Source organism: Cyanistes caeruleus, chromosome 1 (assembly GCF_971803275.1).
Source record: "Cyanistes caeruleus chromosome 1, bCyaCae1.hap1.1, whole genome shotgun sequence".
In the NCBI taxonomy this organism is placed as follows: Eukaryota; Metazoa; Chordata; class Aves; order Passeriformes; family Paridae; genus Cyanistes; species Cyanistes caeruleus.
This window is the reverse complement of record NC_141701.1, coordinates 39556445-39570471: the sequence shown is the minus strand read 5'-3', so window position 1 is coordinate 39570471 and position 14027 is coordinate 39556445. Positions and strand designations below refer to the sequence as shown.

The 14027-nt window shown below is 38.3% G+C and overlaps 1 protein-coding gene across 1 annotated transcript in view; it reads left to right on the top strand.

The window, feature by feature from the left end:
• Nucleotides 1-14027, top strand: part of RP1 (RP1 axonemal microtubule associated) — a 205012-nt gene that overhangs the window by 61107 nt on the left and 129878 nt on the right. Inside the window, exons 7-16 of the mRNA XM_086888036.1 lie at nucleotides 1700-1832; nucleotides 6316-6467; nucleotides 7009-7087; nucleotides 7775-7850; nucleotides 9371-9447; nucleotides 9534-9565; nucleotides 9704-9833; nucleotides 11160-11263; nucleotides 13002-13175; nucleotides 13800-14012. Coding sequence (XP_086744162.1) covers nucleotides 1700-1832; nucleotides 6316-6467; nucleotides 7009-7087; nucleotides 7775-7850; nucleotides 9371-9447; nucleotides 9534-9565; nucleotides 9704-9833; nucleotides 11160-11263; nucleotides 13002-13175; nucleotides 13800-14012 — 1170 coding nt within the window. The remainder of the gene's footprint in view (nucleotides 1-1699; nucleotides 1833-6315; nucleotides 6468-7008; nucleotides 7088-7774; nucleotides 7851-9370; nucleotides 9448-9533; nucleotides 9566-9703; nucleotides 9834-11159; nucleotides 11264-13001; nucleotides 13176-13799; nucleotides 14013-14027) is intronic.

Genomic DNA, 14027 nt, shown 5'->3' with positions numbered 1-14027 from the left:
AGATCTGGGAAGTGTTAACTGAAGTTTAGGCAAGGTCTTGTGAGTTCATACCTCTAGTCAGTTCATGTGTACACTGAAATACCATGTATTATCACTCTAAGAGGTTTCATGATAGAATTATGGGGATTATTTCTCTTCCAGTTCAAGTGATGACTGCCTGATGATAAAACCTAGGTATTTGTTTTCCAGCTGTATTGAGTTTTGGGGACAGACATATGAGAGACTGAGGAAGTCTGACAAAAAATGAAAGAGAAAAATGAAAAGTTATTATTTCACTTCTGTCCACCTAGGATATATTAATTGAAATCAACAGTAAAATTAAAAAAAAAAACCCAACACTTCAGTGTGTTCCATTAGTTATTTATTTTTAAATTTCAATTGTCTTTTTATGGAATCTCAGTCAATCAGATACAGTTTTTAGGGAGTGGTTCATCAGCCAGGGCCAGGTCATTCCCTCTTTGCAACTTTGTGCACAGAGTCAAAAAAAAAAGAAAAAAAAAAGAAATACATTCAAACCCTACAGTCAGAGACAAAGGAATGGATTGATTTCTAGACTTCACACAAGAGGAACAACCTACAGACACTTAGCATCACTGTTTCTTGGGAAACTTGCATTTTTTTTCAGGAAGAACTAAAATTAAAACAGTGTGTTCTACAACTGCAGACCTTTTCTAGTAGTTAGGCACACTAGTTTTCCATGAGTGTCCCATGATTTCTATGTCTGTATCTGTACTGAGATGATATCAGACCAGAAAATGTCCACAAAGGTGCTGCTTTGCTAATCCAAATTTCCCTTTCAGACTTCATCAGCAGAGGTTGTCAGGCTTAGGTGTGCCATGTTTTTCAGACAAGATGAATCTTTGTCTTTAAAGTTTAATATTCACGCAGCAAAAGACATAAAACTGTTTCCAGAAATCCTGAGTTTGTTCAATATTCAAATTAAGGAGATTAGATTCTGCAAAGCACAGAGTGAAACTACATGTAGGAGTGTCTTTCCTTCTCTCTGCCGATCCAAAATCTAGTGTAGATATGGGTATAAATTAGCATAATCAAGGACTATTAGAACATGCAGCAGCCTCTGAAATGCTTACTAAGGAGCACTTCGAAGTACAAAATAACTCAGCCTCTTTTCCTCCTTCAGCTGGTGTGCATATGGTCCTTTTGCTGCTACGTGCTTGAAGGTGGATATGGAAGTAAATAATGTAGGGCATTGTGTAGGCCTCAACTGGTGTTGGGCCTAGCACTTTCATGGTTTATTTATGTCACAAGGAGTGTTGAAGAATCAAAACCTGTCCCTTTAATTCCTGTTCTGCTAAAAGTATAGGGAATGTAGTTACAAGCATTGACAAGCTCCCAGTGAGAAGTTCCGTCTTTGGTAAGCCATGCCACCTAGTGCCAGCCCCCACGGATGTACCAGCTGGAACAGCAGCTGTGGTCTGTGGGAGTGCTCCTGAGCTGACAAAATCCTGTTTCTCGGTTGCACTTGAATTACTCTGCCCTGAGCTTTCAAATATGACTGAGTGAAAAGTCAGATTTGGGCAGTTGGATCCAGGGAGCAGAAATGCTCCAAACCCGTGGTTTTGTGGTCATCCCACAAAGATGTACCTGCACAGATTTCAACAGCATCCCACACGTTTCATGTTCTGTTCCATCTGGTCTGAGATCAGCAAGTTAAATTGGAATTCTTGGTGCTATTTAGGTGCAGTTGCTGAACCTTTTCTCAGGGGAGCAGTTCTCTTTCCCGGCACATCGATGGCTGGCTGAGGATCAGGCTGGTGGGGAAGTATCTGTGGAGCTTCCTGTGTTATACCAGGGCCAGCCTATTCTTCCAGGTAAGCACAATACTGCATCAGCAAAGTCAGACCCCAGACTGATATTGATAGGGGTGAGTTTGTTGTTTTTCATCAGGCCCTCTATTACTTTTTGGCTGCCACATCACTTTTTCTGCTTTCTTTTCCTGTTGTTACTGTTCATACTCAGGTAAAAGGTTAAAAAACACTGGAAAAGAATTGAGAGAGTCTTTAATGCTTTGAATTTCACACGTTCTTTAAATGGATTCCTTGTTTGGTAAGATTTTCAGTGCTTGTGTTTGGTTTAAAATAAAGGCAATAGTAAAGACATGTCAGACATGCAAACACCATGAAACCAGCATATGAGTCAGGTCACAAACTCTGTTTTCAATAACTGAGGATTATAGCTCCAGCATTACTATTGTAGTGGCTGTTTCAGTCTCTTTCTGGTAAGTGGCTCAGATTCCAGAGACCTTTTAATTTTTGGGTGTGGAATAAAACTTTCAGAATAAATATTTCAGGAGTCTGTAAGTGTTAAAATCTCCATTATTCACAGGGAGATTTTATTGTAATTCTAAAGATGAATGATTCCAAAGAATATGAAAATGATTGGCTGCTGCTATTGCACTGTTTTAGTGTCCTGCTCTACCACACCAATCCCTGATGTTGCTATAAAATCCCTCTGCTTGATCAATGGAAAGGGAGTGGAAAGTCTGTGCTTGTTCTTCCTTTCTCTCCAATTGGCACTGTCCTTTTCAGGAAAATTTCTAAGAAAATTACAAGGGCTTAGCAAGATCAGCAAGTGAGTCCTGGGAGAGATGTGGGTGAGGGGGTAAGAATGCTGTGGCAGATTCCCATCACATTGAGGCATGGTGCTAGAGGAGGAAAAGCCACAACACCACTGGTACTATTTGTGCTAGGACTTCACTAGAACAACATCCACCTGGGACATTTTCTCTTCTCTTCCCCACAAAAATCATAGCCGCAGAGGACAAAATTAATGGGATGAGAGAAATTTCCACTCTGAGTTCTCTAAAAATTATGGAACCCCTTTTCCAGAATGTTTAACAATTTATCAGTGCTTTATGATGTGCCTGTGGTCTCTTGTGTTGATCCTTTAAAGTTGAAATTGTAACAGGTATTTCAGTGGTAATAGATATTGTGGGTGCAGGCTAGAGGCAGAAGATACATACAAATAAAATGGAAGGCCAGAAAATGGCCCATGGATGTGGGAAAACATACCTTGGGACAATTACTCTTGTCATAAGGTGACCTGAAGTTATATTTATGCTTCCCTGTGATGTCTGAGCTCTGAGATTAAGAACATAACAAGAAGATCAGAAAAAACAGGTTTGTGCCTCAAAAGTACGTTTTAAGAGAAAAAGAATAATGAGATAGGTTTCCCCCAGTACTTAGCAACATAAAACATTAGGCTCATAAAATGCTCTAGAGAGGGTCCTGTCCACACTAACCACAATGAATTTTGGTCTTGGGTGGTCATGATCTTCATGACATGAGAAGCCTCAGAGGCACTTAGCCTGCTTCCTCACAGGTTTGGTCTCTTTGGCCAGGAGATTATTATTTTTTGTATAGGGGGACATACAACACGCTGGTATAAAAGTCAAGCGCCTCCTCACCCCTTTGAATAAACGCTAATTAATGATAATTGACATACTACATTGAATATGCTGTATTCCCCTATTTGCAGTATCTGTTCTTCCTAACTGTGCTCTCATTAAAATATTCTGAGGTGCAGATCTCAACAACCTCAGTTTGTTAGCACATAGTGCTAATAATGCCAAGGTTGTGGATTCAATCCCTATATGGGCTGTTCACTTAAGAACTGTAGTCAATGATCCCTGTGGGTCCCTTCCAACAGAAGAGAATATTCTGTGATTCTCTGAACATCCTAATTTTTGGTCTCTTTCTGAGTAGCAGGTTTCAATTGTTTCTGAAATAAAGATACAATGAAAGATTTTTATTACCAAGTAATCTTCGGTGCATGAAAAGCACAAAGGCACACTTACAACCAACCTCTCAATCTGCATTTTGTAGTTAACAATTTCTCCCTCACACATGGGAGAAAGAAAAGAGCTTCTGTGCATTTCTACCTGATTCAGTGTAAAAAGGGTCATACAGAAAGCTTTGGAGAAGGCAGTTTCATCTCTGATTTAGTAATTGAAAGACGGCCTCTGTGTCTTTTTGCCAGTGTCATATTTCTGCATGAGACAGTGAAAAGGGAACACAGCTTTCAACTTCAGAGAAGATAGTTTGATAACAGAACAGTGAAGGGATCTGGATTCAATGTGAAAGGGAGATGATGAGAAGCACTTTAAAACCAATTTCTGAATAAAAAGAGGCTGAAACACTCTCTGATTTAACATTCTTTTTTATTCAAAGGCAGAACATGGGAATTAAACTGTTAAGAAGAGTTGCACAGACACTTTGTTACTGTAATGCTGGAGGACTGAGCAGCATTCGTTTGACGTTTTATCCTCTACCATTCTACTTCTGTCCCTGTCTGCTCATAGTTTATGACACAATCATTAATTATATCCTGTGAATAAATCAGGGTTACACAGTGTTGGTAGCTGGTGGACCTTTGCTTTTCTCCTTGCAGGAATTATAAAGTAGGTAGTTATTGAAGGAGGCAATTGTTGCGATAGAGGATTGTTGTGGTCCTATACATGGAATTTTGGTCCAGAGAGAAATTAATTCTCTTCCTCTGCTGTGGTCTGCTCATGGGACATGTGTTCATGTGGGTGCTGCAAAGAAAAAATTGGTCAAGTAAATAGATCAGGTGGGGACATATGAAATTTTAAGGGTGTAATGCAGTATGAATTAACAGTTGCTTAATGAAAACTATTTTGAGTATTGAGGCAGGCATACACTGGGAAAGATAGTGCCTGATTCTGCTGCTAACTAAAGAATGTCAAAAGCTTCTGTGTGTTAAATGTGGCTGGTCTTTGCCACATATTTCAGAGGAGCTCAGAGGCTCTGATCTCAAAATGAGTTAGCTCTCATGTCAGAAGGAAACTACCACTAGCATTCTGTGTGGGCACATTAAAACCTGCGCAGGCTGTTAAGTGTTTTTTTCCAAATTGTTACCATTATCCAAATGGAATTCTTTAAAGAAAGCTTGTTTAGTAACAAGCACAAAAAATACCATGTAAATAAGTGGGAGATAATAGTGAAAAAAATAGGATGAAGGGAAAAATTGTAACACTGAGCAGCCACCTAGCATAATTGCAGATACAGACTGATGGTAAATACATCTTCAGTGCTTATAAAAGGAAGGTGTTTGGCCGTCAGAAGAGTGAGATTTGGAAGCAACCTTCTTCAGAGAATTACAGCCAATCTTCCTAACATGTTTCAAATAGAAACTGACAATTGAATGATGATAATGTTGATGTTGTTTCGGACCCAGTGATTCAGAAACTCTTCTGCTTGCAAGACAGAGAAGCACACAGACATCTACCCTTGGAAGAAGAGCTTGTGTGCCAGAAAATAAGGTTTTCTCTTCCCCTTTCATTCTCTCTGTACCTCACCTGGTCTAAAAAGACATTGTTAGTGTATGTTGGCATAAATTTTGCTTTTCCCATTTTTACTGAAGATTATGATTGCATGTTTTATGTTAATTCTGAATTTTATGGAGTTCCTGCATCTGCATTTTAAGGACCACAGTTTGATATTGGTAGATATTTTTATGTATCATAACCTTCAGTTTCATTAGGTTTTGACTCAAATTTAATCTTACTTGCATTATCCATTTTTATTAAATATTTAATAAGTAATTAAGTAATTAAGTAATTATTAAATGGTTTAATTTTATTGAATTTAAGTTTAGTTTTTCCCTCCTAAATTTATATCCTTAAAAAAAATCCATATGAAATTGGAGGCTACTTATCCCTGGAAACATTCAAACATTCAAAGTCTGGTTGGACATGGCTCTGAGCAACCTGAGGTAGCTGAGGATGTCCATGATCATGGCAGGGGAGTTGGACTAGGTGGTCTTTAAAGGTGTCTTGCAAACCAAACCATTCTAGGATTGTATCCTATAACATGAATTACTAAAATAATAAAACAGTGAGTTTTCAGGTCCTTGGAAACTAAAACAATGGTGCTAGGTTTTAGCCTATTTGGTTACCCAGTACATTCAAAATGATAATGGCTCCCATTCCTTTTTACAGTTTTGATCTCACCACTTACGGTGACTCCAATCTGGGATTTACATTATTTACTTTTCAGTTTATGATGACTTCAAATGATGCTGCAGGACCAATACTGGGCATTTAGAATTAACTTCTGTTTGCATTCCCCACAAATGACAGCCATAGATGTAACAATGAATGTAGAAAACATAAAAACCATAAAAGCAAGTTTGTATTGTATTTTATTGAATAGCACTTTTAATATTTTATACTCTGTCCTTGACACAGATGTATTTGGACTCTACAGCCAGCTAGATGTTATTGTAACTATAATAGTGCTTGTGATATGGAAAGTTGTCATCTTTTATTTTCAGTGACTGTCTACAAAGTTCATGTGACAACGGGAGACCTGTGGAATGCTGCAACTGAGGCTGATGTCTATATTTCTGTCTATGGAGAAAGAGGTGATACAGGATCAAGACAGCTGCTCAGGTCACAGAAATCCAAGAAATTTTTAAAAGGACAAGTAAGTGAAAGAGCATTTTTGATGTCTTTGGCTGGCTTTTCTCTCTTGAGTGGGTGGTACATCCAAGAGAGTTGCAATTAGAAAAGAGATAATCACTGTATTCCAATGGCTCCCCACAATTCCTTAATTAAGTATTCCCTATTACTTTCTAATGTTATACCATTGCTTTTGAAAGTGAGAATTTTCATTTGTAAAATAGGTAAGCTGTGTACTTTTGGTTTTCATTCTTCTAAAAATTTGGTTTAAAAAGTGAAGAGGAAACAAATTTTCATTTTTTATCTGCATTTCTAATGTTGACATCTGCTGTAATTTGTATGTGCTTAGCCATTCAACCAATTTTTCTTTCCTGACTCTGATCCCATTCATTTGAATGGCACTACTCTCATTAGCAAAGTGATCAGGCTTCTGCCACTGTTTCAGCTAATATTTCAAATGATGATCTTGACAAAAGAGTTAGAAGGGTTTATGGGTATTCACAATTTCGTGGCTGAATAATGCTATGCTTTTTAGATTTTTCTGAAATTCTGTTGGTTGATTACAGACTGACATCTTTTCTGTTGAAGCTGTGCACCTTGGATGTTTGTACAAGATTGTTATAGGACATAATGGGCTTGGATCAGGTCAGAAATCTCACTTTCGCTATACTCTCAACCATTATGTTAAGAACAGCATCTGACAGTAATTTTTACTAATCCCTATGAAAAACTGTGGAGAGGGGGAATGTTTGCATGTTAAGACATTGATTGTGTCTTGTATTAAAGTCAAAATGAGCCAATATAATTTTAGATGGATTAGCATTATCAGTTGCACTGTAAAGATACAACTGAAGATTTTTGTAGCGCTATCTTGTCATTAGACTTCCAGTTAATGGTAAAAATTAAAATGCTTGCAGTCACAAGTCCTACTTTTCAAACTCTTGAGCCTAAATACTGTAAACATAACAACTTATTTTGGGCCTGTAAGCTGCTATCTAATCTTGTTGATATTTTGTTTGGCAAAATGAATAAGTTTCATATGATGGCAATGTTAAAGGAGGGAGGGATGTAGCCAGGGAGAGACCCAGCAGCTTGCAGGCCCATAAGGAAACTCTAGAGTACCTGGAGCAGGTACTGTCCTCTCTCCAGCTGTGAGACTGGAGACTCTTGTCTCCAGTGAGTGGAGACTGTGACTCTTGCAACCTGCCAGTGTAGATGCAGATTTTGCAGTTCCAGTAAAAAAGAGAAAACTATAGGAAGTCAGACATAATTAAATACATAAATTTTTCTGTCATGAAGAAACTTTTTTTTTAAAACTTTATTTCTTTGAAGGAAATGGATGGTTTCTGGAAAAAGTTGTGATCAAGGATCCTGTAACAGATTTGGATTATACTTTTCTTTGTCACAGGTTAGTTGTGTTTGATTTGGGTTAAATTTTTAATAAATTTGTAACTACTCTTAGTTTTTCTCCTGAAATACCCTGTAAGGGGAAATACATGTTTCCTAAGAAGTGAGCTGTCTGATTCTTCTTACAGCTCTAAGAGTTGTATCTGCCCCAAATGTCTGGTGCATTTGAACTAAGGTAAAAGCAGCAAAAAGTCCTGCCTGGGAACTTTCCATTCTTGCACCTTTTGAACTGTTTAAGATAGGCTTTTGTTACACATTTCCCATACCCAGTACCTTGTATTTGACACCAGCAGGTTCATCCATTCTTCCATGTCATGCAGTGCAGTCAGAAGAGTGGCTTGCTGTCTTTCTAGCAAACTGTTCCTGATTTACTGAAGTTAGTATGGAGATGAATGTGAGGTTCAGTCAGCTCAGGATCAGACTTTAAGGTCCTGTGAAATGGCAATCACAAATGCAGCTACCTGACCACATCCCCTTTAGTCATTTGCTTTTCAGCCTCTTGCTGAGCTGCAATGTAATTTGAAGCAATCCCAACTTCCCTGCCTTTTCCCCTGCAGATGCTGCTGCTCAGAATCTTCTGTAACTCATTTACAGTTTTATCTATGCCTGATTAATTCCCAACACCTTGTGGAAAAATTTTAATCTATAACTATCAGTGCAAATATTAGGAACGGTAAAGTCCAGTCACGTAAGAGTGAAGCTGCAGCTTGCCAGTGGCACCCCAATTCTATTTCCTTGTCTCACTTCTCTGAGTGAATAAATAACTGCCTGAGACAGCCCAGAGTGAGCGATGTGCACACTGAAACTGATTTATGTGTGAATAAGGGCTTTCTGCCTATCAGATACAGCACCTCATCCTTGCCTGACCTAATTTTGAGTCTGTATTCTAGATGAGATGAACTGCTATGAAGAGATCTATAATGCTGGCTTCATACATAATTTAGGGAGAGTTCAACTCCATTTCAGGCAGAAAAATACAGGGTATGTGCTAGCTATTGTTAGAGTTTGATGCCGTGCTTGCCATCTTACTCTGGGTGTGTGAATGCTTTTGACTCAAATGGAGTTAGACTTACATAAGTAGATGTGTAAAAAAGGCATTGTGAAAGCATAGTTCAGACATGGTGAAACTGTTGCCACTGTTGGATTTGCCTCCTCTTATAGGGATTTTCAGGGCACAGAATAATTTGCATCTTGCTGTAGTCTTCTTGCAGATAGGAAAAACAAACATTGTGACCACTACACAATTCATTATTGATCTGGGATGAATATGAGCTCACTGATTTGTAACAACTGGGTTAGGCCCTTGTACCTCAGTCAAGGGAAGCATTTACTTATGTTTCACCAAGAACAAGAAACAGAAATAATTTTTTGCCGAAGTTAATCTCTTTTTACTAAAGCTGGGTTTTTGTAATGCTGTTTGTCAGCCTTGAGACTTTAATGCGTAGGACAGCAAGTATCGATATCCAAGTACTTTGGAAGTTGCCAGTGGAGGTTATTACTGAAAGAGGTTCTGGTTTTTAGGTGGCTGGACCAGGGACAGGATGATGGCAGTATTGCTAGAGAACTGCCTGTGACAGATGCCAGCACATTTCCAGGAAGTAAGTGAAAATTGGTGGGGAAGAAAACTCTCTCAAAGGGAAGAAAGGATTTCTGTAAATTAATTACACTCTTTTTATTTGCACAGGACAAGAACTGGAACTCAAAAGAGAAAAAACTGTAAGAGTATATATTTTTATTTTAATTTAAACCATTGAAATTATGCTTTGAGTGAAATCAGGTCAGTTGAATGCTTTGTAGGACAAATTGCTGCATATAATCTCATAAGTCTTTTCTGTTTGTTGTTTACAAAACTAGTGGGCTGCAGAAAGGTGGAAATTTCAGAAAGGCATTACACTTCAATTTTACAACAGGCTCACCCGTGGCTTCATTTGCCTCTACCCAGACAGCAGAGTTGATGCTCTTGGTGACAAGAAAAATAAATATGGTAAAGTATTTTCCATCTGGATGTATGCATAAGAGATACAAGGAAGAAAGGCTTTAATGTTGAGATTCCTAAAATGGATAGGAGTGGATAATCATACTAAACATTTTCCTTACTTAAAGTATGCATGTATAAGGGCTCAGAAAATAAGAAAATATATTCTTAGAACACACACACACACACACACACACACACACACACACACACACACATTCATTCTCATATGGTGTCTTGTTGCTGGCTTTCCTTTACCAAATAGAAAAACTTCTTGTCTTCAGCAGTTTGGTGCTCCCACAGAACTCACATGGCAAGGACAGCTGGAGTGTTTTGAAACTAGATCCATCTAAGATAACAAGTTCAAATTTAGGTAGAGTTCGTTAATAAGGAGTATAAATATGTGTGCGTGTATGTGTACACATACATAGAATATATGTATAAATTAATTTTATTCTATTTTTTTAACTGATTTTAATAGCAGTCTTCCAGTTCCATCCTTTAGCTTTCCTCCTACTCCATTAGTAGCACTTGTTTCTAATACATGTTGTATTAGGTACACATAATTTATTCCCTTGGTAGTGATGGAGCTGCTCAGTCTTTCTGACGTCTTGCCAGGGACTTTACACAGAGACCTTACACAGATCTTTTTGGAAGTGATAGAATCTTTCAGAACACACCAGAGTGCATCAGGACACCGCAGGATTCCTCCAGAGACAGTTGCATCTTACAAAAAGGCAACATAATGGACTGGTAGAACAGTTGGTTAAAAAAATCGTTGTTGTCCCTGGGAACAATAAAAATGGCAAGAATTTACCTTTCATCACTATTTTGTAGCTATAAGAGTTAATCATTTGGAAAATGGGCCAGATTTAAAATTTGAGAAGCCATGAGATATGCTGCAGGATTTGCTTTACAAATTCTATTATGGATATAGAGAAAATGAATTCTCTTTTCTTACCTGCGAGCTTTATGTTCCCTACATCATCTGTTATTTATCATCTAAATTCATTGCTAGAGCTCAGTTCATCATGCTGGAGTTCTCAGCTCCTTTTTATGGATTTTTTTTAAGCATATGTGCTGATAAAAAGAAATTTGTTCCTTATCATTACCTCTCAGGGCTTTTCTTCTCAAGGCAGCAAAAGAGACAGTAGTCCCTTGATGCCCTTTCCTGAACAAATGAGAGAATTTATTGATTGGAGAGGTCAAACTGTTGAGTTAAACACTGAATTAATTCTTTTCCCTTGAAAATGATAAACCATCGATTGTAATTAAATGTAAATATGAATTAATATACTTTCATATTTCTAACTTTTTTTTTTTCTTAACTCTTAGGTCTTTTTGATGTAAATGTCAAAAGGAGAAATAGATGTATATTCAGCAGTCATGAGATGCCATCTCTTGCTCTTGCTCTAGTCAGTGGCCGTGTAACTGGAAAGGTAGGAAGTGGTGTTACTGATTCCTGCTTCATAAAGACATGTCATTGTCTGATTTAAAACAAAAAAAAAAAAAAAAAAAGTTTTAAAAGTCTGTCTAATAAATATTTCCAGTCTGATAAGGAGTGAAGAATTGCAGAACTGAACCCAGGAAATTGCTGATAAATAGGTGACTTTAGAGATAGGGATTTGTTTTCTCACAGTTTACTTTTTATTCTTTGGTTGATTTCTTTAATTCAGATATACCAGACTATTCCAAGATGTCATTTATATTTGTTTGCCACATGTTGACAAGCTACCTGGAATGCCCTAATGTCTCCTCTTTTTCGATAAGGAAAAATTCTCTGGCTTGAATTTTAATGTCCTTTTTTCCTTCATGTTTTTTCTTTTTTTTTTTTTTTTTTAAGTAACATACCAGTCATAAGACAACTGGTATAATCCAGGGTTTGTTTTGATGCATTTTGATTTGTTTCAGCCCAGCTTCAAGTCTTACTATGATCTTTCTTCCTCAGCGCTTGCAGTATACTGGTAGGTAAATGGAGTTGTAGAATCCAGTTCCTTCTGATCAGAGAATCAGAGAATATCCTGAGTTGGAAGGGACCCACAGGGATCATGGAAATCTGACTTCTGGTCCTTCACAAGACCAGAATTTAGGTGGGAATGCCCAGGTACCTCCCCTTGTGAAGGGAAGCTTTCAATTCTCTGGTGAAAGGCCTCAGAATAGAGTCTGAGGGTGCTTTGGGAGTCTTTGATGTTTTATGACACCTTTAAGACAGGATATCTGTCTCTCAGGCATTGGAGGAACAAAAAGACTACATAAAATTGCAATTTGCCTCATATTATATACTTAATTGTACTTTGAGGACATGCTTACTTACTTGTTCACAAGTACTTCTAAACTTCATACAATTTTTCCTTTACTTTTATAGATATATTGTATCTAATAGACAGTTCTTTTAGCTTTTTTTTCAGAAGGTACTGCCTTGAAAATTAAAAATTTCTGTAACAATATTGGCTCTTTGTTGTCTTGAAAATTCTAAGATGATGTAAATCAGAAGTATTATCAATTATTAGAAGTATTTTTAGCATTTAACATTGATTAAAATTCTAGTTTTATTTAAATATCAGGATGATGATAAGTGGATAAACTGTTTAAATATGTATTATTATTTATTGTTAAATGTTTTGATAAAATATTAAATTATGATTTTTTTGCAATGGGATCATAAAAGCCTGCCAAGCCAAAGGGGCAAACATGGAGTAAAGTGTATCGCTTTGCTATTTCATGTAAATAGTATGTAAAGAGTATCATATTTCATGATTCCCTGAGTGTTTTCTGTGAGGACAGTATAAATGAATGAAGACAAACAGAAAAGGAAACCATGCCAAAGATGGGCCGGTGCCCAAGAGTTACTGTGGTTCATTTCCTGTCTGTGTCACTTTTATACTTCTTTACCATCTTTATAGGCTGTGACACACTCTCCAGCTGCAGTACCTAGGTATCTTTTGTATTATTGCCAGATCTGTGTCATCTTACAATGAACTGTTTCTGCCAAATTCCACAGGGTCCACAATTTCAGTCCTTATTAGGACCGCAAATCTGAAAAATGGAAAGATTTTTTTACTAGGCTGCTAGGATTGTGGGAATTCAAACAACACAGGAACAATACTGTGATACTCTCAGGTTTGGATTTTGCCATATAGTTCGCATAATTTATTCTTCCTTCTTTGACTATGTTAGAGCAAAGACAAGGCGTGCTGTGAGCTCCGTGTTCACCTTCAACCAGACGGCTGTGCCATCCTTGAGTCAGCCAGCTACCCAGGCCACACTGTGGCTTTCAGTCGCCAAGGCAAAGTAGCCGATGAAAGGTCAGGCTACGCTGGGCTTTCCAAAGACTTTGTTGTGCACGTCAAGGTAAGGCGGGCAGAGGGAGATCAGGAAGACTCTCAGTTACACAAGCTGCAGTTAGAAAGCGGATTATTTCTAGCCGAGTTTCAGAGGTTTGCGAGCTAAAAGGGGGATCCTGTTCCACGAGGTGGAGCTCCACAACAATTTAAAGCGTAGGCGGCAGCTGGGAGGGCTCCCCTCGCTGCTGGCCCCGGGAGAGCGCTGCCCACACCGCAGCTCCTACCTGCAAACAGGCTGGGCTGCAGCACGGGCAGGATGAGACCCTAAACTTCCTAGCAGACCTTGGAAAAGCAGCCCACGAGAGCTGCTGTTGAAAAGAGACAAGTTCCTTAATTTGCCACTCTCCTTGTGCTCTGGATGTTGTGCCGGGCTGCTGAGCGAGGAAAAGCAGGGATGCTGCAGAGTAGGGAAGGATTTCCACTGCTCTGGTTAGTGCCTGCACAGAAAGCAGCAGATATCCAAAGACTGGAGGTATACTTCAATTACTTGAGACTGACTCTTTTATCTTTCACACAAGGACATTCATGAATAAGTGCTTAAAACAAAACAGTAGGAGCAGCATCAGTATCAAAATTTAATACGGAGAAAAGGAGTGCTGTTCACAGAGGACTTTTTGTTTCTGATCTAAAGGGTGTGTTTCATCATGGTGCCATCATTCTGCTCAACACAAGTCTCTGCCAGGCTCTGTCACTTAGACCTGATGGGAGCTGCAGTGGAGCAGGTCAGCAGCAGCAGGAATCCTACTGGAAGGTGCATAAAATTGGCTCTGGACTCTGCATGTTTGAAAGTGTGAAAAAACCAAGAATGTATCTGAAGATCAAAGATGACCAGTGTGATGGAACAGTAAGCAATTCTTGT